Raw genomic sequence first — 26413 nt, 5'->3', positions numbered from 1 at the left:
ACACTGAGAAGAAAAAAATTACTGCGAAAGCGTAAAATCTCATTGTATTGACACTTAAATTTATGATTTTCAATTCATGTACAAATTGTTCATATTCAAGGAAAAAAAAATATTCCTGAACGAACAGGTAATTGGTAAGAACCTTATTGTACATCATGATATAAGATATTAACCATTTTAGAACGTCGAATATTATACGGCACATTGCTGTCTGACAGATGTTGCAAATCTACACAAAAACTGCAAACTAATTATTGGTATTACTGCTTTTATGAGTAGTTTGCTGTATGAATACAAAATAAGATAGGTGATGAACTTATGACTGATAAAAATCACTGTAAATACCATCTGAAGTGATTAAATAAAATTGATAATATCTCAAAATAACAATAGTTTCATCAATAAGAGAGTAGAAATCATACGTTGTTAATGCATTCTGATTCAAATTCACCAAAACGTTAACAATCATCAACTTGCTAACGAAAACATTCTTACATTGATTCTTATTAACTTATGTAGATCTACCAGTAAAGGATTCTACATATCTCTGATGTACCGTTTTGCTGTAGTCTATATGAAATATGTCTAACATAAGATTAAATACATTCTGCAAAATTAGCAACATTGTTTTCAACCAGAAATTGCTATTACATTCCCGATATTCTAGTGAAACATAACCTGACTTGTCTAGGTTACCAATGAAAATTGAAATGTATTCTGATTCAAACTCACCAAAAGATTCACGACCTTCAACATGTTAACGAAAACGTTCCTTACATTGATTCTTATTATGTACCATTAAATAATTCTACAATCTCTGTTGTTTCTTTTTGCTGTATATGAAGAATGCCTAGTATAAAATTAAACACATTTTGCAAAATTATCAACGTTGTTTTCAAGCAGAAATCATTAGGCCTATTATTATACCCCTGATCACATAACAGATTTATCAATCTAATACACTTTCAAGACAACTTTGAGCAATTTTACAATGCTCCTATATAGTGACTGCAAAAGAAGTCACTTTATAATCCTGATGGAATTGCATGGAGTAATAGTTTGTGGCAGTACTTCCATCTAGCGATCATTACCAAAAAATTCATTTTAGACAGTGGAGATCCTAGTAGTTGTTCTCTTTTATATATTGCCATTTCATAACATGAGAATGAACAATCTTATTATGTGATCAGGAGTGATATTTAAATGGACTTAATAGTTATTTTATTGAAACCATTTCTGGTTCAGACGCAACTCTGAACTGACAATGAACACTTAAGGTTTCCTCATTTGTAAGTGCCAACTATAAATCAGGTCCTTGATCTTTATTTGCTATGTAACCTACTTCAAAGATATTCAGTGTTCATATTTAACAGTGCAGTTCTTCTGTATGGCAATAATTACCCTCAACATACTCATATTTGTAGTTTTCAAACTTTACTGAATTCCTGATTCCATGGACGCAAAATACTCTTGTCTTCAACTTTAAAGTAATATCCTGAATGCTAGTACCAGTATATCGAACACGATAGACAGTTCAAAGTTTTCAGAATTGAAACTGTTTCTCACATTTTGAGTGGCTAAGTTGAAAGAAAACTTGGAAAAGCAGCTGATGTCTCCCTGGTTTTGGCAGACTAAGAAACTTTCGAGTCTACGACGAACAAAGCTCTTTATTCCTGAATCATTAATGAGCACTTCATCATTGAAGATGTTAATCCACGTTATTTTCCTTGATTTTTTTTGCAACATATGAACAAATGTCCCTATTTTTAAACTCTTAATCATTTGGGAAAGTAAGTTCAAGATGAGTCCCACATATCTTATAAATTCTCTGGATAGTGTAACATTTTACGATATATACACACATTATAAATATGTCCCAATCTTTCGTGCCATGAAAGTATTTTATGCGAACATATGTTGAAATGTCTCAACATCGGGTTAGAGCACGTTTCCGTATCACTGGATGAAATATGACGAACCAAAACGCAAGCTCACGTTCGGCTGCTGTTCGTCCTTCCCTGGGTATTGCTGAGAGGAAATTCTTCTGCACACAGTAGTTCAGTACACTTAGAATTCTCTCTCCGAAAATACGGCCGTAGTTCGACACTTGTATAACTATGATTCACTATGAAAAGCGACATGCCGGGTTCACTGCCGCGCCAGCTCCTCTTCTTGCAGTTCTCGTCTCAGGCGCTTGGCCGCATTGCCCCTCACTCCCAGGTCGTCGTCGTCCCTGTCCGATCCGTCCCCATCCGCCAGACCTTCAGCCTCTTCTTGTTTGCGTTTCGCTGTCGCCATTTCTGCAGCGTGTTTCTTCCTCCATTTGGTCCTTCGGTTCTGGAACCAAACCTAAAAATCAAAGAAATCTGCGTAAATATATGAGCGTATACTGTAAATTAATTTGTGTCGAGTCTGCATAGAGTATGAATGTTTGTCCAATACTAATAATTTTTACAATAATCCTAGGAACTTATTTCACCATATTCCAGCCTTATAAATATGTAGAAACGTATTATGTAGGTACAGTAATAATAATTATTGCTAGATAATCATCTAATTATAATTGTGCGTTGTCAGTTGTGTTGCTTGCTGTAGCTCTAACAATTTAAGCCTCGTATCTCCCTGGTGTCGAGCAGATTTATTTATTTACTTATTTATTTATTTGTTATTTATTTATTTACTTATTTATTTATTTACTTATTTATTTTTATTTGTTTATTTATTTAATTTTTATTTATTTATTTGTTTGTTTGTTTGTTAATGTATTTATTTATTTACGTATTTATTTATTTACTTACTCTACGTACTTACTTGTTTGTTTGTTTCTTTGTTTATTTATTTATTGATTTATTTAATTAATTAATTTATTTATTTACGCACTTACTTGTTTGTTTGTTTATTTATTTATTTATTTATTTACGTATTTATTTATTTACTTACTTACGTACTTACTTACTTGTTTGTTTGTTTGTTTATCTATTTATTGATTTATTGATTGATTTAATTAATTAATTTATTTATTTATGCACTTACCTGTTTATTTATTTATTTATTTATTTATTTATTTATTTATTTATTTATTTATTTATTTATTTCATCGGTTTTTTGGTGAAAGTGACCAAGTCCAAAAATGCGAAATTGTTGGGAGAAGGCATTTAAAAGTTTAATGATCCGTCCAAAGATATCTGCACTTCTTTAGATGTTAGTAATTAGTTATTTTGAAGGTAAATGTGCTATATTATTAGTTTTTAATATAAAATTATGTCTTAAATTTTCATAAGGCTTGGAAGCCTTCAGTGTGATTTGGTCACTTTTACCAAGAAACCGACGAATTTTATTTATTTATTTATTTATTTACTCTGATGGAGTTAAGTCTATCAGGCCTTTTCTACCACACCACCAGAAATATTAATACAAGAACAAGCAAATAAACAAAAATTTACTGATACTGGTGTTCTCATTTTTTATGATTTGTATAATTAATTTAGTATACAAAATAGAAAATAATTAGTTAACAAATTATAATTTATGGCTAGAACAAAGATAGATTTTTTATAAATATCACTGTAGCATCCCCAGAAATAGTACATAGGCCTACTCATGCTCAGGGACATTCGGCAAAATTTCAAGATAAGAATTTTTATGAATTATTAACAGAATAAAAAGTAAAAAGAGAAAGACAAAAACACAGATACTAAAATAATTGATAAATTATATTTTCTTCCTAGACAATAATTTTTAATTGACTTTTTAAAATAAGGAGCATTAGCAGATTGAATGTTTGGGAATTTAGCTATTACCTCGTTATAGAGCCTTGGACCGAAATTGCTACTGTGATTATAAGGTATAGTTGTGGTACATTTAGGTTCTGCAAGCATTTATAGCCTATGTTGTCTGATTTTTAAGTTTTGTATTTTTAAGTGAATACAAAATAAATATATGAAGGGTTCAGAGCCATAGTGGGCCAAGCACCATTTTTTAAAAACGGAGAAAACAAGGGTTAAAATTAAGTGCTTACCATAATTCAATTAAACATATACCAAGTGATATAACGTATTCACATTAAAACTAAATGATATGTCAATCTTCATTACACTATGGTATTCACTTAACTTTAACCCTTGCTTTCTCCGTTTTTAATAAATGGCACTTGGCCCACTATGGCTCTGAACCCTTCAAATATCGGGTTTTTATGTACGAAATTCAATAAAAATTTCTTATATAAATTCGATGGATATTAAATATTTTAAATTCAGAATAGGCCTACAACATTTCTGAGGGATAATCAAGAGGTTTATTAAGACATATTTTTATTATTCTTTTCTGCAGCAGTGTTACAGGCATGAGGGAGGTACTGTAAGCACAACCCCATCCTATAACACCGTATTGTAATATAGCTTGTACTAATGCGACATAAATCAGTCGTAAAGTATGGATAGTCAAGTAATTTCATAGGATAACCAAATAGTGAATAATTTTTCTTAATCTAATGTAAAGAAAAAGAACATGTTTATCCAAACGTAAATTCGTAAAAGATGATGGAGACGTCTATGCACTTAAAAGCTTCGGGTGACATCTTGAAATGGTTTTAAATTGTTCATTATAACGCTGTGAAAATTACATAAATTATGAATTATATATATACTTACTTACTTACTGACTTTTAAGGAACCCGGAGGTTCATTGCCGCCTTCACATAAGCCCGCCATTGGTCCCTATCCTGAGCAAGATTAATCCATTCTCTATCAACATATCCCACCTCCCTCAAATCCATTTTAATATCATCTTCCCATCTACTTCTCGGCCTCCCCAAAGGTCTTTTTCCCTCCGGCCTCCCAACTAACACACTATATGCATTTCTGGATTCGCCCATACGTGCTACATGCCCTGCCCATCTCAAACGTCTCGATTTAATGTACCTAATTATGTCAGGTGAAGGATACAATGCGTGCAGTTCTGTGTTGTGTAACTTTCTCCATTCTCCTGTAACTTCATCCCTCTACAAATATTTTCCTAAGCACCTTATTCTCAAACACCCTTAACCTATTTTCCTCTCTCAAAGTGAGAGTCCAAGTTTCACAACCATAAAGAACAACCGGTAATATAACTGTTTTATAAATTCTAACTTTCAAATTTTTTGACAACAGACTAGATGATAAAAGCTTCTCAACCGAATAATAACAGGCATTTCTCATATATTTATTCTGTGTTTAATTTCCTCCCGAGTATCATTTATATTTGTTACTGTTGCTCCAAGATATTTGAACTTCTCCACCTCTTCAAAAGATAAATTTCCAATTTTTATATTTCCATTTCGTACAATATTCTGGTCACGAGACATAATCATATACTTTGTCTTTTCGGGATTTACTTCCAAACCTATATGTATTATATATATATATATATATATATACATATATAATTATATCAGAAAATTTACAATAATTTTTTCCTTTCGTTCACGTACAAGGACCACCCTTAGAACTATTCTAAATATACTAAACAATCAATATAAACGAAATGTTTTGTGAAGAAATTTTGTTAACACAGTCGAATCTTCTTGCGACCTCTGCTGTGTTTCGTGTGCTGGAATCGAGATGACTGCGATATTTTCACACTCGCCTCACATGTATTGATTATGATTGCACAAAAATTGCTGGTTATTCAAAGTGGCATCTAGAATGCTACAAAAAATGCAGTGTCAGTTTTTCGTTCATCATCAGATATGTTCTCCTCTGTTCCATGTAAAAATTGTGATGTTTTTTTTATAATTATCGAAGTATTGCTTTTTTGTCAGTAGCCACCCAATGTCATTCCTCGTAGAACAGCAGGCAAATGATGTAGCATGGCCGGCTGCTGCAGTTTGAATGTGTGAGAGTTTTCTAACCCTCCATTCACAAAACACACAAAGAAGGGAAATCTCTGGAAAAATAGCTTTATTTTGCTAGTTGTAAAGATGAAGGCAAATATCGTGCAATTTTCGTCTTACTGACTTGTAATAGCGAATGTCGAGAAAATAACTTCCTACTTAATTGCTGTAACGATACCGTAGTTAATATTTTGGATACATAATTATACCGGGTAGGTTGGATATGTTAGGAGAAAATCCACAAACGATTAGGGAAAACACGGGAATTTTACTGGAAGCAAGTTAAGAAATAGGTTTGGAAGTAAATCCCGAAAAGACAAAGGCATCTGGTACGTTTAACCAAAGGTCCCGGGTTCGATACCCGGCCCCGGAACAATTTTTCCCTCCAAATTATTCAAAGGCATCTGAAGTCTGATTAGTGTAATATGTAGCTAATCGGCGAATTATGTAAAGGAGGGGGAAAGGAACTTGCAACCCTATTCCATTATCTCCTGGTCTAGTTGCCTCATAAGTAGTGCCTTGTTAGTAATCACTTATATGGTTCAGATCTATCTTCGGACAATTATCTAAAAAGTGCTCAAAATCTCAAACAACGAAGCGTCTTAGAAAGAAATGTTTCAAATAAAAGTTAATTGACTCTAGGTAAGATGGAAAGCAAATGGCATTATACGACGAAAGAGTAATGGAACGGAGAAAAATTCTCTCCGGCGCCGGGATTTGAACCCGGGTTTTCAGCTCTACGTGCTGATGCTTTATCCACTAAGCCACACCGGATACAACTCCGACGTCGGTTAGAATCGTCTCAGATTAAGCTCCAACTCTTGGGTTCCCTCTAGTGGCCGCCCTCTGCACTACGTCATAGATGTCTCCGTTCCATTACTCTTTCATCGTATGATGACGCAGAATATCTGCATGGAAATATCATATGTACTTCGGTACATTAAAATAATATAAATGGCATTATTTATGTTGTAGGCTATTTGGAGGACGTTTTAAGCGGTTAGGTACAGCTTACAGCAATAAAAGTTTTTAAATATTTAACATTCTTTTCCTCCATTACTGTATCTTGTACAAAAATGAAAATTACTATGTGTAAAATACTGTCCTTCTGCTGTATGAAAAAAGTATTTTTACAATTAAAAAAAATATTTATATACATTTTTTTTTTCAAAGTTCAAAACGGTCGTAGTTTACTGTGCAGTGATGAAGAATCTTTTTGTGTGTATTTATGCATGTCATATATACAATACGATGCAAAATCACTTCTCTACCTTTGATAGACTGTCTAATAAAAAAAAATCAATTAAAATGGTCAAATATCAGTATTTTCTTCTAACACAAAATAAAAAAATATATATTTATTAAGGAATGTAGTTAAAAGAGCATGATATTGTAAACATGAGTTTCAGAAATAAAATAAAAGAGAGAGAACATGAAAAAGTTAACAAGTTTATGAGTTATGAGGGAAACGCTTCATCACTACACAGTAAACTGCCATCATTTTGAATTTTGAAAAAAAAAAAAAAAATAATCGTAAAAATATTTTTTTCTTATAGCAGGAGGACAGTATTTTACACACACCAATTTCCATTATTGTATAAGATACAGTAATGGATGAAAAAAATGTTGCATATTTCCAAAAAAATTTACTGCTGTAAGGTGTACCTAACCCCATAAAGGTCATTTGATTTTCGATTTAATTTGTTTAAAGTGAAGCCTATAGTTTTTATTCTTATTCCTCTTGCAATAATAAAAGTGCTTATGTAAACCATTTTTCAATTTAGAATGTAGTTTGACTTCTGTCCTTTTTCCTCTTAGGAGAAAATTCAATAGGCCTACTTTTTGATAGTGTAGCGTGTATCAGAAGTACGGCTATACGTTTGATTGCATCGTGTGACGGCAGTATTATTGTTACAGGTATGACGTTACTGTTGGAAAGACAATTCTTCAAATTAAACAAGTCACTTACAACAATACTAAGTCACTTTATTACCTCAAACTGTTCACCATTCACATTCAAGCGTAATCGGCAACGCTTCAGGAAGTCATTAATTGATTTATGATACATGGCCATTGGAATAGCATGAATTTCTTCCTCAACTGCTATTTTCAGCCCGATACACACTGGCATGACTGATACCAAGTTCACGTGCAGCTTGGCGGGTCGATTTTTGTGGGCTAGTGTCGAATGCTTCCAAAATCCTTCCCGTTGTTGCCGCATCCATGCTACTGTGAGGTCTTCCAGAAGGTTTTCCTTTCTGGATACTTCCCGTTCCGATTTTACCCACAGTCGAAGGCCTCACGATCATTACCGCACTTCATTGTCCACGCTGCAACTGTAATTTGCTGTTGCATGTCCACCGCCATCTTGACTAATGACGTAAGCTCAGCATTGTTGTGGTGTGGTATTGTTGTTACTTGAAGAATTGCCTTTCCAACAGTAATGCCATATTTCTTGTAACAATAAAAGTGCCATTACACAGTGCAATCAAACATTTTATTTATTTATTTATTTATTTATTTATTTATTTATTTATTTATTTATTTATTTATTTATTTATTTATTTATTATTTATTTATTTAATACTTTACACTTGAGCTACATTAGGCATTGCAGCCCGAAAGAGCAGAAGCTCGTGCTCGGGCGCAGTTCAGATCAGTTATACAAAATATATCACAAAATTAAGAGAGTTCATTGAGCACAATAACATTAATAAATGGTAAAATACATACAGCATGTAATAATACGGTCTATATACAAATAGAAAATACAAAATTATATGAATATTAGAGTATCAATTTTTAACTCAATTAGCTTAAACAATTAAATAATTAATCTGATTTGTTTCTTAAATCTATGTGTGTTAAGTGTACTTAGCTCAGGGTAAGCTCTAATTAATGCATTATATATTTTGAGTCCAAAATTCATGCTGTGTTTTAATCCAGCAGTTGTGTGGCATTTGGGAGTATTTAGAAAGAAACTGTAGTTTTGTCTCGTATGGTATTCATGAATATCAAGTTTAAATTTATTGTAATTTTTATGGAAGTAAATCAGCAATGTTTGTTTATAAATTTGTTCTAGATTTGATACACGAAATTCCTGAAAAAATAATTTTGTTGGGTAATCAAAAGGTTTATATAAGCTTAGACAAATTTTGATCATTTTTTTTGGAGCAAATTTAAAGGATGGAGAGTCGATTTTGCCATTCCTCCCCAACCTAAAATACCATACTGAATTATTGATTGAAACAGAGCTAAGTACACAGTACGCAGAACATAAACAGGTAAATAAGAGCGTAGAATGGAAAATTTGTGGATTGTTTTACGCAATCTGTTACACAGGAAGGAGACATGCTTGTCCCATTTTAAATGTTGGTCAATAATAATGCCTAAATATTTAACTTGTGAGAATATACTCAAAGCGTTACATGAGCAAGTAGGTAGGATACAATCATGTAATGTTATACTTCTATTATTATTTATTTTTAGTTGTTCAAGGCCATGTGATGTTAATGAAAATGGTATTAATTTTGTTTTAGAAACGTTTGAAGAAAGCTGTATTTCTGATACACCCTGTAGATTGGCAGCGTCCAGTAGCTATTCAGAAAGTCGCGTTGGTGAAATCATTTCCGGTATTCTCCAGCCTAACGACTGAGTTATTCCACTGATATAACCAAGAGTTAGGCCTATACAAACTTTTGTTACAAGAATTATCAAAATTTGTCTATATAAACCTTTTGATTATCCAACAAAATTAATTTTTCAGGAATTTGGTGTATCAAATCTAGAAAAATTTATAAACAAAAATTGCTGATTTACTTCCATAAAAACCACAATAAATTTAAATATGATCCTCATGAATACCAGACGAGACAAAACTACAGTTTCTTTCTAAATACTCCCAAATGCCACACAACTGCTGGATTAAAACACAGCAGAAATTTTGGACCCAAAATATATAATGAATTAATTAGAGCTTACCCTGAGCTAAGTACACTTAACACACATAGATTTAAGAAACAAATCAGATTAATTATTTAATTGTTTAAGCTAATTGAGTTAAAATTGTTACTCTAATATTCATGTACTTCTGTATTTTCTGTTTGTATATAGACCCTGTTATTACATGCTGTATGTATTTTACCATTTATTAATGTTATTGTGCTCAATGAACTCTCGTAATTTTGTGATATATTTTGTATAACTGATCTGAACTGCGCCCGAGCACGAGGAGCTTCTGCTCTTTCGGGCTGCAATGCCTAATGTAGCTCAAGTGTATAGTATTAATAAATATTATTATTATTATTATTATTATTATTATTATTATTATATACAAGTTTTGTGCAGTGAATATCCTAAGTACTATTTTTTTGTCAATAAAAGCAAGCGTCAACTCTGAATTGGTGTACAAAATTATCCATTAAAATTTCTGTTTACTATTGCAATTTGAAGTTTAATTACAAAGCGTTATAAAAGGCCCGACCGCATCCTTCCCTTTGTAATTGGTTCCTAACCCTGAAGTCTCTTCTTTTTATCGCGTCCTTCCCTGGCCGAGTTCCATGTCTTCGCTCTGTAGAAGAAATTGGTAAATGATACTTCCCTCGGTGAACGACTAGCTCGACTGCGTTTCCAGGTTCAGTCGCAGGAAAAATCATACACTTGTTTATAAACCTTAATAATCGCAGTCACGAATATGACACATTCTTTCTCATTGTGCGTTTTAAGAGTTTCGTAAAAATTGCTGAATCATCTAGTTCTTTTTTTTTTACTTGGTTATTTAACGACATTGTATCAACTACTAGATTATTTTGTATCGATGAGATTGATGATAGCGAAATGGTATTTGGCGAGATGAGGCCGGGGATTCGCCAAAGATTACCTGACATTCGCCTTAAGGTTGGGGAAAATCTCGGAAAAATCCAACAAGGTAATCAGCCCAAGCGGGAATCGAACCCGCGCCCGAGCGCAACTCTGGATCGATAGGCAAGCGCCTTAGCCGACTAGGCTGCTCCGGTGGCTATTTTATACTTAGTGGATACTATACTAGTACATTATGCAACGAGCCTATAATGAAGGTAATTAAGAAGTGAGTATGGATATTTATGAAACGAGCGGAAGCGAGTTTCATAATTTTCATACGAGCTTCTTAATTACCATTATAGGCGAGTTTCATACGTCTTTTTATGCTCGACCATATTTCTAACTTGATATTATTAATTTTATTGTATCTGACCTGGAGCAATGTCCCTATGTTGTGAGATGTGCGCAGACGCGAAAGTATTGATTTTTTCCGAGGAACAGATATCCACATTGACCTTGCTAGGCCATAAGAACCTACAGAGATAACATTGAAATAAAATTAGACATTGAAAAACGAGATGACAAATTGAATTTATTTGAATATTATTTACAATTAACGCTAATTATTATAGTAACAGAACATAACCTTCTGCGACAGTATTGGATTTCCAGCCTCCGTGACTTTTCGCTAATTCTCTTTCGATTGCATATCCGAAAATAATCGATACTTGCGGTTTTATAACGGTACAAAGCTGACTTGTCATTGGCTGAACACATGTAAGCTGAGTTATCATTGGCTGAAGACCTGTACTTTAATGAGTAGGTGTACTTTAATGACATGCATTAAAGGTCTGCTACCAGGTGTATAATTACTACATTTCGGCATGGTCGAGCATAAAATATATAAATGTTACGAAAATATGAATCGATAATAACATGAAACCACCGATGATGATGATGATGATGATAATAATAATAATAATAATAATAATAATAATAAACTAATAATACTTACTTAGTTACAAATGGCTTTTAAGGAACCCGGAGGTTCATTGCCGCCCTCACATAAGCCCGCCTTTGGTCCCTATCGTAAGCAAGATCAATCCAGTCTCTACCATCATATACCATCTCCCTGAAATCCATTTTAATATTATCCTCCCATCTACGTCTCGGCCTCCCTAAAGGTCTTTTTCCCTCCGGCCTCCCAACTAACACTCCATATGCATTTCTGTATTCGCCCATACGTGCTACATGCCCTACCCATCTGAGACGTCTGGATTTTATGTTCCTAATTATGTCAGGTGAAGAATACAATGCGTGCAGTTCTGTGTTGTGTAACTTTCTCCATTCTCCTGTAACTTCATCCCTCTTAGCCCCAAATATTTTCCTAAGAAACTTATAATAATAATAATAATAATAATAATAATAATAATAATAATAATAATAATAATAATATTCCAATAACATGTGTAATAATATGTTTAATGAACATCTAAAGCGGAAAATACCCATAACAGTTATCACTTTCATCACTGGATTCTCTGCGTATGTGTTCACTAAAACAAAATACCGAAAAGACAAAATGCAGAAGTACAGTAGAAATAAGACTACCACTTTCCGCCTTAAAACAAGATTGCAGGCTTAAAAAGCAAACAGAATTACTGAGATACTAGCTTTCACTTGTCTGTTAATTATTATTAAATACTAATAAAATATTACAGGGATTCCGCAGTTACACTTTAGATTAAAAGGGGTTTCGCGGTGGAAAAAGTTTGAGAAACACTGCCATAGAGGAAAGAGTTTACGGATTTGTACACATGACATCCATAATCGCGATTAGGTCGATAATCTCGAGTAGAGACTGTAGTCTACCGCTGGTATTAGTGGTTAGTTACAGGAATTGATGAGTACGACATAATTTGTTTTGTGAGGGGATGGCCTATTCATTTCCTTATCCATGGCTGATCTTATTCCATACCTGACGAAAACAATCCTGAAAAGGCCGATGTGTTGAACGTAGGGTAGTAGGCACATGCGGTACCCAGGACCTCCCACTCTCCCCCTGTGCGTCTCGCCCAGCAAAGAAACAGCTCAGGAAGTGAGACACGGACAGTAGCATCGTTATCTCCAAAAATTAATGTAACAAATTGTGAAGATATTGTGTTTAATGCCTACCCACTTCACTTGCGTGATTCGAGTTCCAAATATAGCGGATAGATGGCAGGACTGTGACCCATTTTCAATTTGCACAACACTTCAGCGGGCCACGCTATACATTAGGTGTATCTGTGAAGAGTTATGTCGTGTACTAGGGTGAGTGTATGTCCAAGTCTTAATGTAAGTGTAGTGTAGGTAATGGGTGAGGATGATAATGAAGGGAGAAGGGTAAACCCGTTGCCAGCACGTAGCCTACTCCTGTTGAATAGCACCAAGGGGGCCGCCAGACTTAACGTCCCCATCCGACGGATGAATCACTATCAACAATGACAAAATATGTCTTCCCTTCATATGAAACGCTTCATAAAGAAAGTGCATCATTCCAGTTTAGCTAAGGTGTGGGAAATGAAGAAAAACTGTCCGGACCGATGCCCCTTCCTTTACAAAACGCTCACATTCCGAACACAGTATCACGATGAAAGAAATGTTGGACTGGTTTCTTTTCTTGATAAAATGTTGTGTTGAACATTCAAGATGGGAAAGCCCACACCTGTGGAGTAACGGTCAGCACATCTGGCCGCGAAACCAGGTGGCCCGGGTTCGAATCCCGGTCGGGGCAAGTTACCTGGTTGAGGTTTTTTCCGGGGTTTTCCTTCAACCCAATACGAGCAAATACTGGGTAACTTTCGGTGTTGGACCCCGGACTCATTTCACCGGCACTATCCCCTTCATATCATTCAGACGCTAAATAACCTAGATGTTGATACAGCGTCATAAAATAACCCAATTAAAAAAAAAAGATGGGAAATTCAGTGTTTACTCAATTTCGAAAAAAATGTGACTGATGCCCTTTCTTTATGAAGCGATTTATATGCACTGCGGAGAGATTTGGGATTTAACCCAGGCATATTGGTGCACATGAAAATTTCTGACTCCGCCGAGAATCGAACCGGCGCCGGTTAATCTGGAGACAGACGCGTCACCATAGAGCTAACCCTGCGGATTGTGAACATATTTTTGTTTATAATAAATAAAATGAATTGAATTTAATTTAATGTTTGGTTCACATTACGCAACCAGTTAGGTAATACCAGTATCATTAGTTAAATAGTTGCTTATTAGCAATAACATTACCTAACTAGTTGCGTAATAGAAGTATCATTACCTAACTATTTGTGTAATGAATGTGTTTGCAACATTTTTAATGATGTAAAGTCCACATTACATAATCAAAGTGACGGTTATTCGGGTAGCAGTTACTTTATCTACGGAACAGAATAAAACTTTGAGTTCACACCTGTGAAGTAACGGTCAGCGCGTCTGGCCGCGAAACTAGGTGGCCCGGGTTCGATTCCCTGTCGGGACAAGTTACCTGGTTGAGGTTTTTTCCGGGGTTTTCCCACAACCCAATATGAGCAAATGCTACGTAACTTTCGGTGCTGGACCCCGGACTCATTTCACCGGCATTATTACCTTCATTTCATTCAGACGCTAAATAACCTGAGATGTTGATACAGCGTCGTAAAATAACCTACTAAAAAATAAATAAATAAAACTTGGAAAAGTCAGCTGGTTAGAAAAAGTACTTTATGCTCGACCATGCCGAAATGTAGTAATTATACACCTGGTAGCAGACCTTTAATGCATGTCATTAAAGTAGTCTACACCTACTCATTAAAGGTCAGGTCTTTCAGCCAATGACGACTCAGGTTTCAACTGTTCAGCCAATGACAGGTCACCTTTCTACCGTTATAAAACCGCAAGTATCGATTATTCTCGGATATGCAATCGAAAGAGAATTAGCGAAAAGTCACGGAGGCTGGAAAACCAATACTGTCGCAGAAGGTTATGTTCTGTTACTATAATAATTAGCGCTAATTGTAAATAATATTCAAATAAATTCAATTTGTCATCTCGTTTTTCAATGTCTAATTTAATTTCAATGTTATCTCTGTAGGTTCTTATGGCCTAGCAAGGTCAATGTGGACATCTGTTCCTCGGAACAAAATCAATACTTTCGCGTCTGCGCACATCTCACAACATACGGAACATTGCTCAATGTCAAATACAAATAAAATTAATAATATCAAGTTATAAATGTGGTCGAGCATAAAAAGTCGTATGAAACTCGCCTATAATGGTAATTAAGAAAATCGCTTGCGCTCGTTTCATAAATATCCATACTCACTTCTTAATTACCTTCATTATAGGCTCGTTGCATAATGTACTATTATAAAGGTAAATTTTCCTAAAAAGACGAAGCAAATTTTCCGAATTAAAATTTTCTGGAAGACTTTCATCACTAGCCTACGCCTACACATAGAGTGGTCACAGACAGTTCATTTGACGCAAGTTTATGTAAGACGACTGATTAATTAGTTTCTTGTAAAGTTCATAATGAGAAATTGACATTTACATGACACCGTTTATTAAAGTGAGTGAAGAAGACGAGCGGAGATGAAGACGGCAGTCGAGGAGGGGGTGGGACATTGGAAGGCGGCCTTGCGGAGTTTGTAACTCTCTCTCTCTCTCTCTCGTTCTCTCCCGCTTGTTTTCCCTTGTTCGTGGTAGTTAGTAAGAGCTGCAGTACATCACCGCGGCTTTAATCATCCGCGCCTTGCCTCGCACGCTAGGCCGCCCGCCCGCCTTCCTCTATCTTTTATCATAAAGTGAGTCCCGAATAGAGGGCGCCGGTAATCAAGTGTAATTATGCGTTGTATTTGCAAATTACACGGTATTTAGGCCGGCATGTAATGCCCATCAATCATGGAGCCGGGAGAAGGGGAAGGGGTGGCGGGGGGACGAGATAATGCTAGCTGTTCTAAAGACCGCCCCCTCCTGCCCCCACACCCCCTCCGAACCGGGGGTCCGTAGTCCCTTATCGTCTAAATGAAGTGGTATTAGTTAGGCGGCTACGGGCGTCGCAGCGCTGCTTGCGAAATGTGGTTCGAAGGGGATATGGAGGGGGTGGGGAGAAAAGGGGTTAATATTGAGGGGAGGGGAGGAGAGGGTGGATACTGTGTTCCTCAAGCTGCAGTGTAGAGATCAAGTGAGAATGGCCGCTGGAAATGTTAATGTCAAGTGCAGAATATCATAAAGTAACGCATTTTATTGCTTGAGTTTCATATTAGCCTCTAATACGGCACTTTTCGTCTTCGAGGATATGAAAAATTTACGCACACGCTGTAGCAGTCTCCGCCAACTGATATGTTTTCCATTCGCAAATATATGTCAGTCAATCATCTGGCAAAGGTGAGATTTCACTTGGATATTTTTTGCTGATTTTCCTTCCAAATAAAAGAGAAAATGGGAAAATTTTGGAACACGGACTGCACCTACCAAATTATGTCTTAAAATACTAAAAAGAGCAGATTTGTCTGCGTTTGTCGAATGCACATCATTATATTTACGAAAAGGCACTTTTCAGTGCCAATAATTTATTTTGTGTGCACAAGATTGGAATTTTGAAGTAAGAGGGAAAGGGTGCAGTCCATGTTCTGGAGTTTATCCGAGAAAATAATGTCTTATGATGATTACGTTAATGATACAAGTAATATATCTATTATTAACTATGAATTGACTTAAACCAGATCCCAGTATCACACAAGCTGATACAAAAGACATTTACATAAATTTTACAACGTAACAAATAATAGACTGGGAATTACAGAATTATACAGCACTAAGAATAACAATAAGACATTAACAATAGATAGGCTACAATGATAATGATAATAATAATAATCACCATCATCATAATCATCATAAAGAATAATAGATAATATCAAAAATGTCGAATAATTTCGAGGGAAAAATTGTTCCGGAGCCGGGTATCGAACCCGGGACCTTTGGTTTAACGTACCAACGCTCTACCACTGAGCTACCCGGGAACTCTAACCGACACCGATCCAATTTTTCCCTCTATATCCACAGACCCGGCTCCGGAACAATTTTTCTCTCGAAATTATTCAAATCAACTTTACAGGGAGTTATACCTGAAATCTTGATTTGCATAATACACGTCACTGTTCGTTAACAGAAAACCACAATTTAAGTCACACGGAGTTAGTGTGCACTCGAGTTGGTTGCTTGACGGTTGTCAGCCCACTTTGAGGTCTGTGGATATAGAGGGAAAAATTGGATCGGTGTCGGTTAGAGTTCCCGGGTAGCTCAGTGGTAGAGCTTTGGTACGTTAAACCAAAGGTCCCGGGTTCGATACCCGGCTCCGGAACAATTTTTCCCTCGAAATTATTCAAATCAACTTTACAGGGAGTTATACCTGAAATCTTGATTTGAACAAAAATGTCATTCATTTATTGTTTTCTGCAAAGGAAGCTAGGTCTTGCACTGCAAATCCAGCATTCTCCAGTTTTCTCTCTTTTCTGCTGTCGTCTTCGGTCTCCGCATACGATCCATTTATCTTCATGTCTATAATCTAATATCTTCTTTTGCCTCGAACTTCTTTTTCCCGTTTACCATTTCTTTCAGTGCATCCTTTAGCAGGCAGTGATCTAACCAATTCCTTTTTCTGTACTTATCAATGCCACACTATACTACACTTCCACAGAACCATTAGACATGCCAAAACTTGCTTTGGGCAATCCGTTACAATTAAGGGGGAAGAATAAAATGGGACTGATAAAGGTAAAACAAACTTTATCATTACACATTTTAGGTGTTTCGTAACAGTTCAATTTCTTAACTATATTTTTTCAAATTATATTAAGGTTATTTATGTCTACTGTTTATTTTCTTCAGGAGCAGGACCAAAGAAAATACCTTTTTTGGACATGTAAATTATTTAAATGCCTAGAAATAGTGAGAGGTCTTGGTAAATAAGATAAAATATTAGTTTGAACTTTTGGACTAATCGGGAGTCATAAACGTAAAAAAATCACAAAATTAAGGTATTCATACAAAAATAGCTAACTTCATCAACGTCTGACACGAATGCACGTTCTACGGCTCAAACGAATGCTTTTAACCGCATAACAAATATAAGTGAGGACATTTTTAGAACATTTCTTTGGGATTTTTTTAAATTATCAAACATTACTTTAATATCCATCATACTTTTTTAATTAGAAAAATTTTATTTTATACGAATATCAAGATACAAAATTTTTCTCACTTGGAATTGTTCACTAAGTTACGTTAGACATATCATGCATATTTCAAATGAATATCGTCCTTGTTCCTGCAATAACTCCTATGTGACATATTTATCGATTTTTAGTTTTCTGCTCTATTAAATAGTGATATAGAAAATAATAAAATCTCCTATAAGTTTTATTTAATTATACATGTATTTCTTTCTTTCTTTCGAAAATGTAAGAATTCACAATCTTCTATGTACCACTGCCATAGAATGTACAAATGTGTTTTTTCTTCCTACTGAAAATTTTTATATTTTGCACATAGGAGTTATTGCAGGAACAACGACGATATCTGTAATAGATTCACATTGACTGCATTTAGAAGATTGAAGAATAGGCTGCAGAAATGAGAAAAGATCAGCTGCTTGTTTATGCGGATGGCGTGAATAAAATTGGGGGAAAATCCTCAAACGATTAGGGAAAGCACGGGAACTTTACTGGAAGCAAGTAAAGAGATAGGTTTAGAAGTAAATCCCGAAAAGACGAAGTATATGATTATGTCTCGTGACGAAAATTTAGTACGAAATGTAAATATAAAAATTGGAGATTTATCCTTCGAAGAGGCGGAAAAATTCAAATATCTTGGAGCAACAGTAACAAATATAAATGGTACTCGGGAGGAAATTAAACACAGAATAAATATGGGAAATGTCTGTTATTATTCGGTTGAGAAGCTTTTATCATGCAGTCTGCTGTCAAAAAGCTGAAATTTAGAATTTATAAGACAGTTATAGGCCTATTACCGGTTGTTCTGTATGGTTGTGAAACTTGGGTTCTGATTTTGAGAGAGGAACAGAGGTTAAAAGTGTTCGAGAATAAGGTGCGTAAGAAGATATTTGGGGTTAAGAAGGATGAAGTTAGAGGAGAATGGAGAAAGTTACACAACACAGAACTGCACGCATTGTATTCTTCACCTGACATAATTAGGAACATTAAATCCAGACGTTTGAGATGGGCAGGGCATGTAGCACGTATGGGTGAATATAGAAATGCATATAGAGTGCTAGTTGGGAGACCTGAGGGAAAAAGACCTTTGGGGAGGCCGAGACGTAAATGGGAGAATAATATTAAAATGGATTTGAGGAAGGTGGGATATGATGATAGAGACTGGATTAATCTTGCTCAGGATAGGGACCGATGGTGGGCTTATGTGAGGACGGCAATGAACCTCCAGTTATCTAAAAGCCAATTGTAAGTGAGAATGTGCATAAATATCGGCTAAATTTTGTTCGTAGATACTGAATATGAACAAATTCGAGCGATGCTTCAGAAGAAATCGCTGTATACAGAGAGACATGCGAAAACCTATTTTTTTTTTTATGAAAGCGTGTGTTTATGCCGAAATTTTGCTATTGTTAGTCTATATTAATTATTCTTTATATTTTGGATAATAGGAAAATAAAGGAATGAAATAGAAATGATGGGGACTAATATTAAGAATGTTATGTTTAACTCAAATGCAAATAGGCTATTTAATATTACGTATTGCTGTGTGTCGGAACTTCTATGCTTATGTAAGGATCAAATAACAGAATTTGTAGGAAAACAAAGAGACAACGTCAATGAAATATTGGGTGTATAATATATTTATATTTGCGATGCATCAAAAGTGATCTGTATCCGTTTACATACGCATACTTTCCTAGTACGAACAAATATGTTCAACTATGAAGATGAATGTTGTAGAATTCAGGCAAACGAGACAGCAAAGATTAATGCTGACGAAAGTTTTCAATGTACAATACGCCAATAAAATATTACTGTTGGCTGTAGAGCGCAATTTTCGCAATGCGTAGGCAAATATTAAAGCTTAAATTTCAGAGTAAATACAAATATAGTCTGAAAAGTAATGTAACCATTTACCACACGCTTATTACTCCTATTTTCTGGTATTTTTAGTCCTCCAAATTAATGTCATCTTCAGTTCCAAGTGTCATGCTTCTAATGTTGATTTGAGCGTTTTTAAGTTCGAGGCATTTTATTCTTCCTCAGTAATCTGGTGGCTACTATTGGATATGAGATGCACAGGTTTAAATCTGGTCGAGATCAAGGATTTTAAAGACTATTAAATCCTTTGCAGGCTTCCCGCAACAGGAAAGTAAAGCTCTGGGTTCTATGTCGTGTATTTACAGCAAGTGAGAAAACCCTCTCCCCGAAAGAGGACACGGAAAATCTTATGTTTAGATCTCGGAATTTTAGGATCGTTTAGCGTAGGCTGAAACATACATTGTTCGCGTAGGCTTCCGCGTCTGGTGTACATGGTGTGTGGATAAGCTTCAGGGCTTCTGCCGCGTTGTCTTGGTGTTATTGGCTGACGTTTCGACCGCTGTGTTGTGGCCATCTTCAGAGCAGTTGTTGGATAAGGAAATAGTTTGCCAGTACTTATATATACAGGAACATCATTTTATTTTTACTAACATTTTTAATATTAATCTGGCTATACCTTTCTATTAACGATTGAAAGAGGAAACACAGTTTGCTACCCCTTCCACGACTGGGGTTCGATGATACTGGCGTAAAATACAAACCACTTTACTAGGTATAGGAGGGAAGAAAAGTAGTTCAATTATGTAAGCTAGGAAATATCACAATTTTGAGTTTGATAATTTTCATTAGGTTTTTGTTTAATAAAAATACAGTACAGTATTACCACTTAGTGTTTTACTCACGAACTGAGCTATCCATTCGGATGTATTAATTATGCAATGTATATTGTACTGTTACAGCACATTAGCGTACAATATAGAGAATGAAGTTAAAATGGAAAATAATCATAATATGGATATTTAAACACATTTTTGAAAATGGTGGCTGTTCATTTCGATACAGGCTTCAGTTCTTTTGTGCATATTATCACACTATAGACTATTGTACCTAATTCCAATTACCAGTTTCGTCCTTCGTACGAGTAACTCATGTTGAAATAATTCTGTACCTACTCTATAAAAGAGTACCTTACGTACTGTAAACTCAATCTTCACTTCTGCCCGATCCGAAAAGATAAAATCACTCAGAAATGCTATCTACTGTCCGTTCAAGTTGTTTTGTCGCAGGGTCGTAGAAAGGGGGGGGTGAATCACGTGACAGTTAATTACTTAACGAGGCCCTTTAATTTAACTTATTTTAAACAGTTGTGTAATATTACGTAGACGTCCAATTCCTAACAGAAATTAATGTTTTCAGAAAAGAGCTAAGACAGCCCAGCTACTAGACTTTACAGAGGGGGAACAGAAACAAGTGGGGGAAACCGGGATGCGACGTAGGCAAACGGACGACAGTACCTGTGCGAAAATATGATTCAATATTGAAAGCTGCTTCGTCACTGGAAAACGCGAACATATTTCTGGAACGTACTATACTCCTAACTCAGTACTGCTTACGCGCCCTCGGCTCTGTGTCGTGAACGGTTGGAAGTTTACTAGTAGAAGGGGTGGGAGTGAAGTACATTCAAAAACTCAGGTACAATAAAAATTGAAGTAAAAATAAAATGATGTCCCTGTATATAGTAGTCTCGATGGGGGGGAGTACTATATATATAAGTACTGGCAGACTATTTCCTTATCCAAGAACTGCTCTGAAGATGGCCACAACACAGCGGTCGAAACGTCAGCCAATAACACCAAGACAACGCGGTAGAAGCCCTGAAGCTTATCCACACACCATGAAATATACATTCTTTCATGCACCTAGTTTTAGGCAATATTATCGTTCGAGAGTTTCTCGTGTTGCATACATTTAGGGATTTTTTAATAAAATTGTTGCAACCTACCCTATTCGAGTCTAAAAATCCCAGATCTGCATATCTTTTCTTAAGCACGTTAAAATTCGACTGGAATACTGTGACCTTGAGAGCGTTGTTCATAGAATAGTATAGCTTTCTTTAAAGGACACGTTATAGGAAAGTCTCCTGTTTAAAGTAAGTCTAGGCTAAACAATAACAGGCAGCAATGATATTATAATAGAAATTAAGGAGAAAAGAATCATTTGATAACCGTTGTCTATGAGCATTACATAAGATTATGTAAGCCAGTTATACAGGGTGATTCACAAGGATTTATCGTCACTTACGGAGATTATTTCCGGAGATATTCTGAGCAAAAAATGTTAAATAAACATTTGTTATAATCTCAATATTTTCAAAGTTACATTAATTTGAAGTTGTTAGTGACATATTATTCTTCTTTAGTTTTAAGGATAAAAATATTACAAATAGAGGATGAACTATTGAGAAGAGTCATTTCTTTAATTGGCTAGTGTTCTGAAGCTAAAAATGTCTAGTTAATTACTTTGTACAGATTTTATTTTTCAATTTTTAACTAAAAATGACATCATTCTTACATAGTCTACTTATAACAAAAGTTGTTACAAATCATACAACTTTAGGAACTTGATTCTTTACAGTTTAATTATGCAGCCTACAGTAATGTACAGTCTTGAAGAATTTATACGAGTGGCGCGATTTGTAACAATTGTTGTAGTAAATGCGTCCCAGATATATTTATTAAGACATTTTAAAATTTGGTAAGAATAATCAAAATCTAAACTCAAAAAAAGTTACATAACTCATTATAATATATGTAAGAACACATTCTCAAAAGGGATGACGTTTTATATGATACGATCTACTTATATCAGGCCTGCACAAGGTTTGCGCTCTTCGAGCCGGCTCACAGCTCATGAGCGGAATGCAGATATTAGCTGCGCTCTGTAAAAGGGTGGACTGGAGAAGGGGTGATCTCGTACAAAATATACACAAAAGAAAGTACTACTACGAGTGTTTACGAAATGAATTCCCGTTCAGTGTTTGCAAAACTATCTTGGACTATTATTAATTAATAAAGAAATATTTATTTTACAGACATAGGCCTAATATAAATTCTATAGCTACTTAATAATAATAATAATAATAATAATAATAATAATAATAATAATAATAATACTTTATACTGGCAGAATTAAGGCCATACGGCCTTCTCTTACATTCTACCAGGTCACAGAGTGTACAATATCATTTTGTTATATTTTTATTATCAGTACATCAAAACGGGGTTTTATGCTGTTGGCAGCTGAAAGGAACAGTAGCCTACTGATCGTAATGAAACATCAGTTACAGATGTTCGATGCCTGCTTTTATTAAAGTTGATTATAGAAAACAGTTGCTCACAAATATAAATGTTGAGCCAAACATAGCAATCATTTTCACAGCCAGCCTGTGTAGTCGTAGATATTATTGCTAATGTTTAGTCTTGTAAAACTCAACCAGGCTAGTAATATTATTCAAACGATCTTTAGTCCTTAGGTCACATTGAAGATCAATAAGTTCGAGCTGTAAATCGTTAAATGTTAAATGTTATGTTCCGTCTTTTAGATTCCTCCATACTGTACTGTAGCAGTAGGTAAGCAACGTGAAACAGTTACTGAGAATAGGCCTACACACTGCACTCCACTAGATAACTGAGTGGTCGTTTCCCTCTCCTCTACCTATTGCAAGTCTATGTCATTCTTCTCCGTTTCGGCGAGCGGTAAACACAGCTCTCCCGCTCCGAAGGAGCGCACGCGCTCGTTGAGCGCTATTTGTATAGGTATGATCTATATGGAGTTGTAAAAAAACAGCAATTCTCTATTCCTCAAATCTGATCTTTTCTTATTAAGCTGTATTTTGTCCAGTAATGCACTGTTGTGCGTAACATTCAAACAGCTGTATCCCCACACTCATTGAAAATTGAACACATGTTTATGTAAACGTTTTAGTCATAATAGTCTATATCAACATCCTCTTAAATATTTACTGTTCCTCTTGAAGCATTCTGCATAAGAATCACAAGATTGACATACTGAGAAATAAATGAATATGAGTACGACTTTTAGTGGAGACAAGGGATTACATTTTATTTCCCAGAAAATTTTTATAAAATGTATAGGGTGTCATTGACTTAATTACTTAATTATTATGAGTAAAATGATCGCGTTCCAGTTCCAAGGTTAAAAAAACGTTGTTATACGAATATATGCTAACTTTCAACAGGTAAACAGAAATAAAAAATGACATTTAACCTATAAATGAATTCGAACCTAGGACAACTAACATAATGACAAGTGGATTTAGGTTACGTTTATGCAAAACTCAGAATGATGTTACACATCTATTATTCTGCAATCCTAATTAAAAAGAATCATTAAACAGTTCTTCATATAACCCCTTTCTTCCAAGGGTGACCTACTTTGCATATAAGATGAGGAATGAAGGGGGGAAGTTTGGGATTGTACTCGGAACGTTCCTGAACATGAAGCCTATAACTTTGAAGAGAGACAATGGGGAATTAATACTAGGGGTATACATGTATTATAACCTTGTTCATTAAGAAAAAATATGAGTAATGTCATTATTTTTATTGGCACAATATAAATTTTATTCAATGAATCTTTCAACCCCTTCAAGGCCTATTCATAAGCATATCACAATGCACCATTTTAATAAGCAAAACAGTGAGGGGTGCAAATAAATACGAAAGTCATAGAATACGTGCTGACTGCATGTACGAAATAAAATGACACTTTGTAGCATTGCAGTACAGTTATTGAGCCTTATTTCATAAATGGCATGTGCTCAAAATGCCAGATTCTTAAGAACCATTCTTAATCTTTTGAAGGCCATACCTTTGAGGAACAGAAAGGTAATGTGGTGCCAGCATGATGAATGCCCAACACATAACACCTTAACAGCCCGTCGTGTTCCAAAACGAAAATGACTTGGTAGGTGGATTGGGTGTGGTAGACCAGTAAGTTGGCCTGCTCGTTCTCCTGACCTTACGTCACTAGAGTTTTCATTCAACACGCAACACTACAACGATCTAGGGAGTCATTCATCCTAGGATTGTAATCATACATAAATTACAATGGTCACCACTTTGAGCAGGACATGTAAATATGCTGTTTTAGTACGAGTATCAAAGTGTTACAAAGTGTCATTTTATTTTGGACTTCTGGTAAGTAGGTTAAATAATATAAACAAGATAAATAGTAGAAAAGTTTTAATTAAAGATGGTGAAACAAACATGAATTATTTTAAAAGGTACAATTATTGAAAGTGCAATGTTGGCAAACAAAGAAGGAAATGCTAGGGAGGTGATAAAAACAAATAATAGGGAAATGATAAATATTGTAGGATAAGAGGCCATGATTGGTTGAAACTGTTGTTTCGTACCGTTTTATTGGTCAAAAGTAGTGCGACGTAGTAAAAGTATAATATTCATACAAAAATGTATTTTTCCGTGAAGACCCTGAAGTCTATATATTTGTACCCCTTGATATATTGTTTATTACAATGGCACATTGTGAGACATTTTCGAATAGGCCTTGAAGAGGTTAAATTGTTAAATAAATACAAATTATAGTCCGGATCAGCTTACTTAACACCTTAAGGTGAAACCTAACTACTTTTCCCCTATTACTACATATTCTAGTGGATTATAGTGATTTTTCTAGATGTCAGGTTGAATTTTTTTACCAACTTTGTTTCGAATTTAGAGTACTGACAAATACTACAACTGGCAGTTATATTCTAACTGGTATATTGGCAGCAATAATTTTGGTTTGCAGCAAAGGAAACTGATGAAATAGAAGAATAATTAAGCTTGTGAAATTTGAACGTAATTAATAATTAATTAGTAATACCGGTATTAATATTAATATCAATACATAATTCAGTTATGTTGCGTTGTGATTACAAAATTTAACACTATATTCAGGTAAGTGTAATTAAATAACATATAAGTTACAGATCTACATGGTATGAAATATGCACGTGGCTAATGGACAGATTTATTAAAATGTCCAAGAGAGGAAATAACATTTTAGCGACTTAGGAGTATGTATTTTAAGTAGGCAATGAATTTCAAAGAGGTATTCATTTCACGTGATCAAACAAAATACATTTTTAGGTTAGGTCTCGTGAATCGTAAACTGTTCAGTCAAAGCAGTGAATTTGATGTTTTCAGACAAAATAAATTTTTATATTATATCATAATAATCTAATTAAGAACATAATGTGCGATCCAGTAGAAAAATGTACTCTTTCACAAATTAGTGAACCATTTAGAAAACACCTGACAACATAAAGATGAGTTGTGGTCAATAAATAAAGTAGTAGATCGAAATGACAGCCGTCCAAATCTTGGATTTAAAATATCTGCATCCTAATCAATTCAAATGAACAACAAAGAAAATGTAAATTAATGTTAAAAATACGTAATGCAATTTAAAAAAAATAATATTCTGCGACAAGATGTGGTAGCTATCAAAACGATAAAAATGTATTGAAAATAAATAATATACATTGAATATTATAAAGATGAATAGAGATGATGATTGATGATGTTCAATGAAGATTTTAAAATGGTTGATGCAATTGTCTGAAGAGTCTTATCAGGAA

At 34.8% G+C, this 26413-nt stretch overlaps 1 protein-coding gene across 1 annotated transcript in view; it reads right to left on the bottom strand.

Moving 5' to 3' along the window:
• Positions 1-756: 756 nt before the first annotated feature.
• HGTX (HGTX homeodomain transcription factor) overlaps positions 757-26413 on the bottom strand; it is a 279836-nt gene continuing 254179 nt past the window's right edge. The window contains exon 4 of the mRNA XM_069824996.1: positions 757-2349. Coding sequence (XP_069681097.1) covers positions 2149-2349 — 201 coding nt within the window. The 3' untranslated portion in view covers positions 757-2148. The remainder of the gene's footprint in view (positions 2350-26413) is intronic.

This window comes from Periplaneta americana, chromosome 4 (assembly GCF_040183065.1).
Source record: "Periplaneta americana isolate PAMFEO1 chromosome 4, P.americana_PAMFEO1_priV1, whole genome shotgun sequence".
NCBI lineage: Eukaryota > Metazoa > Arthropoda > Insecta > Blattodea > Blattidae > Periplaneta > Periplaneta americana.
This window is presented reverse-complemented; position numbering and strand designations above follow the sequence as displayed.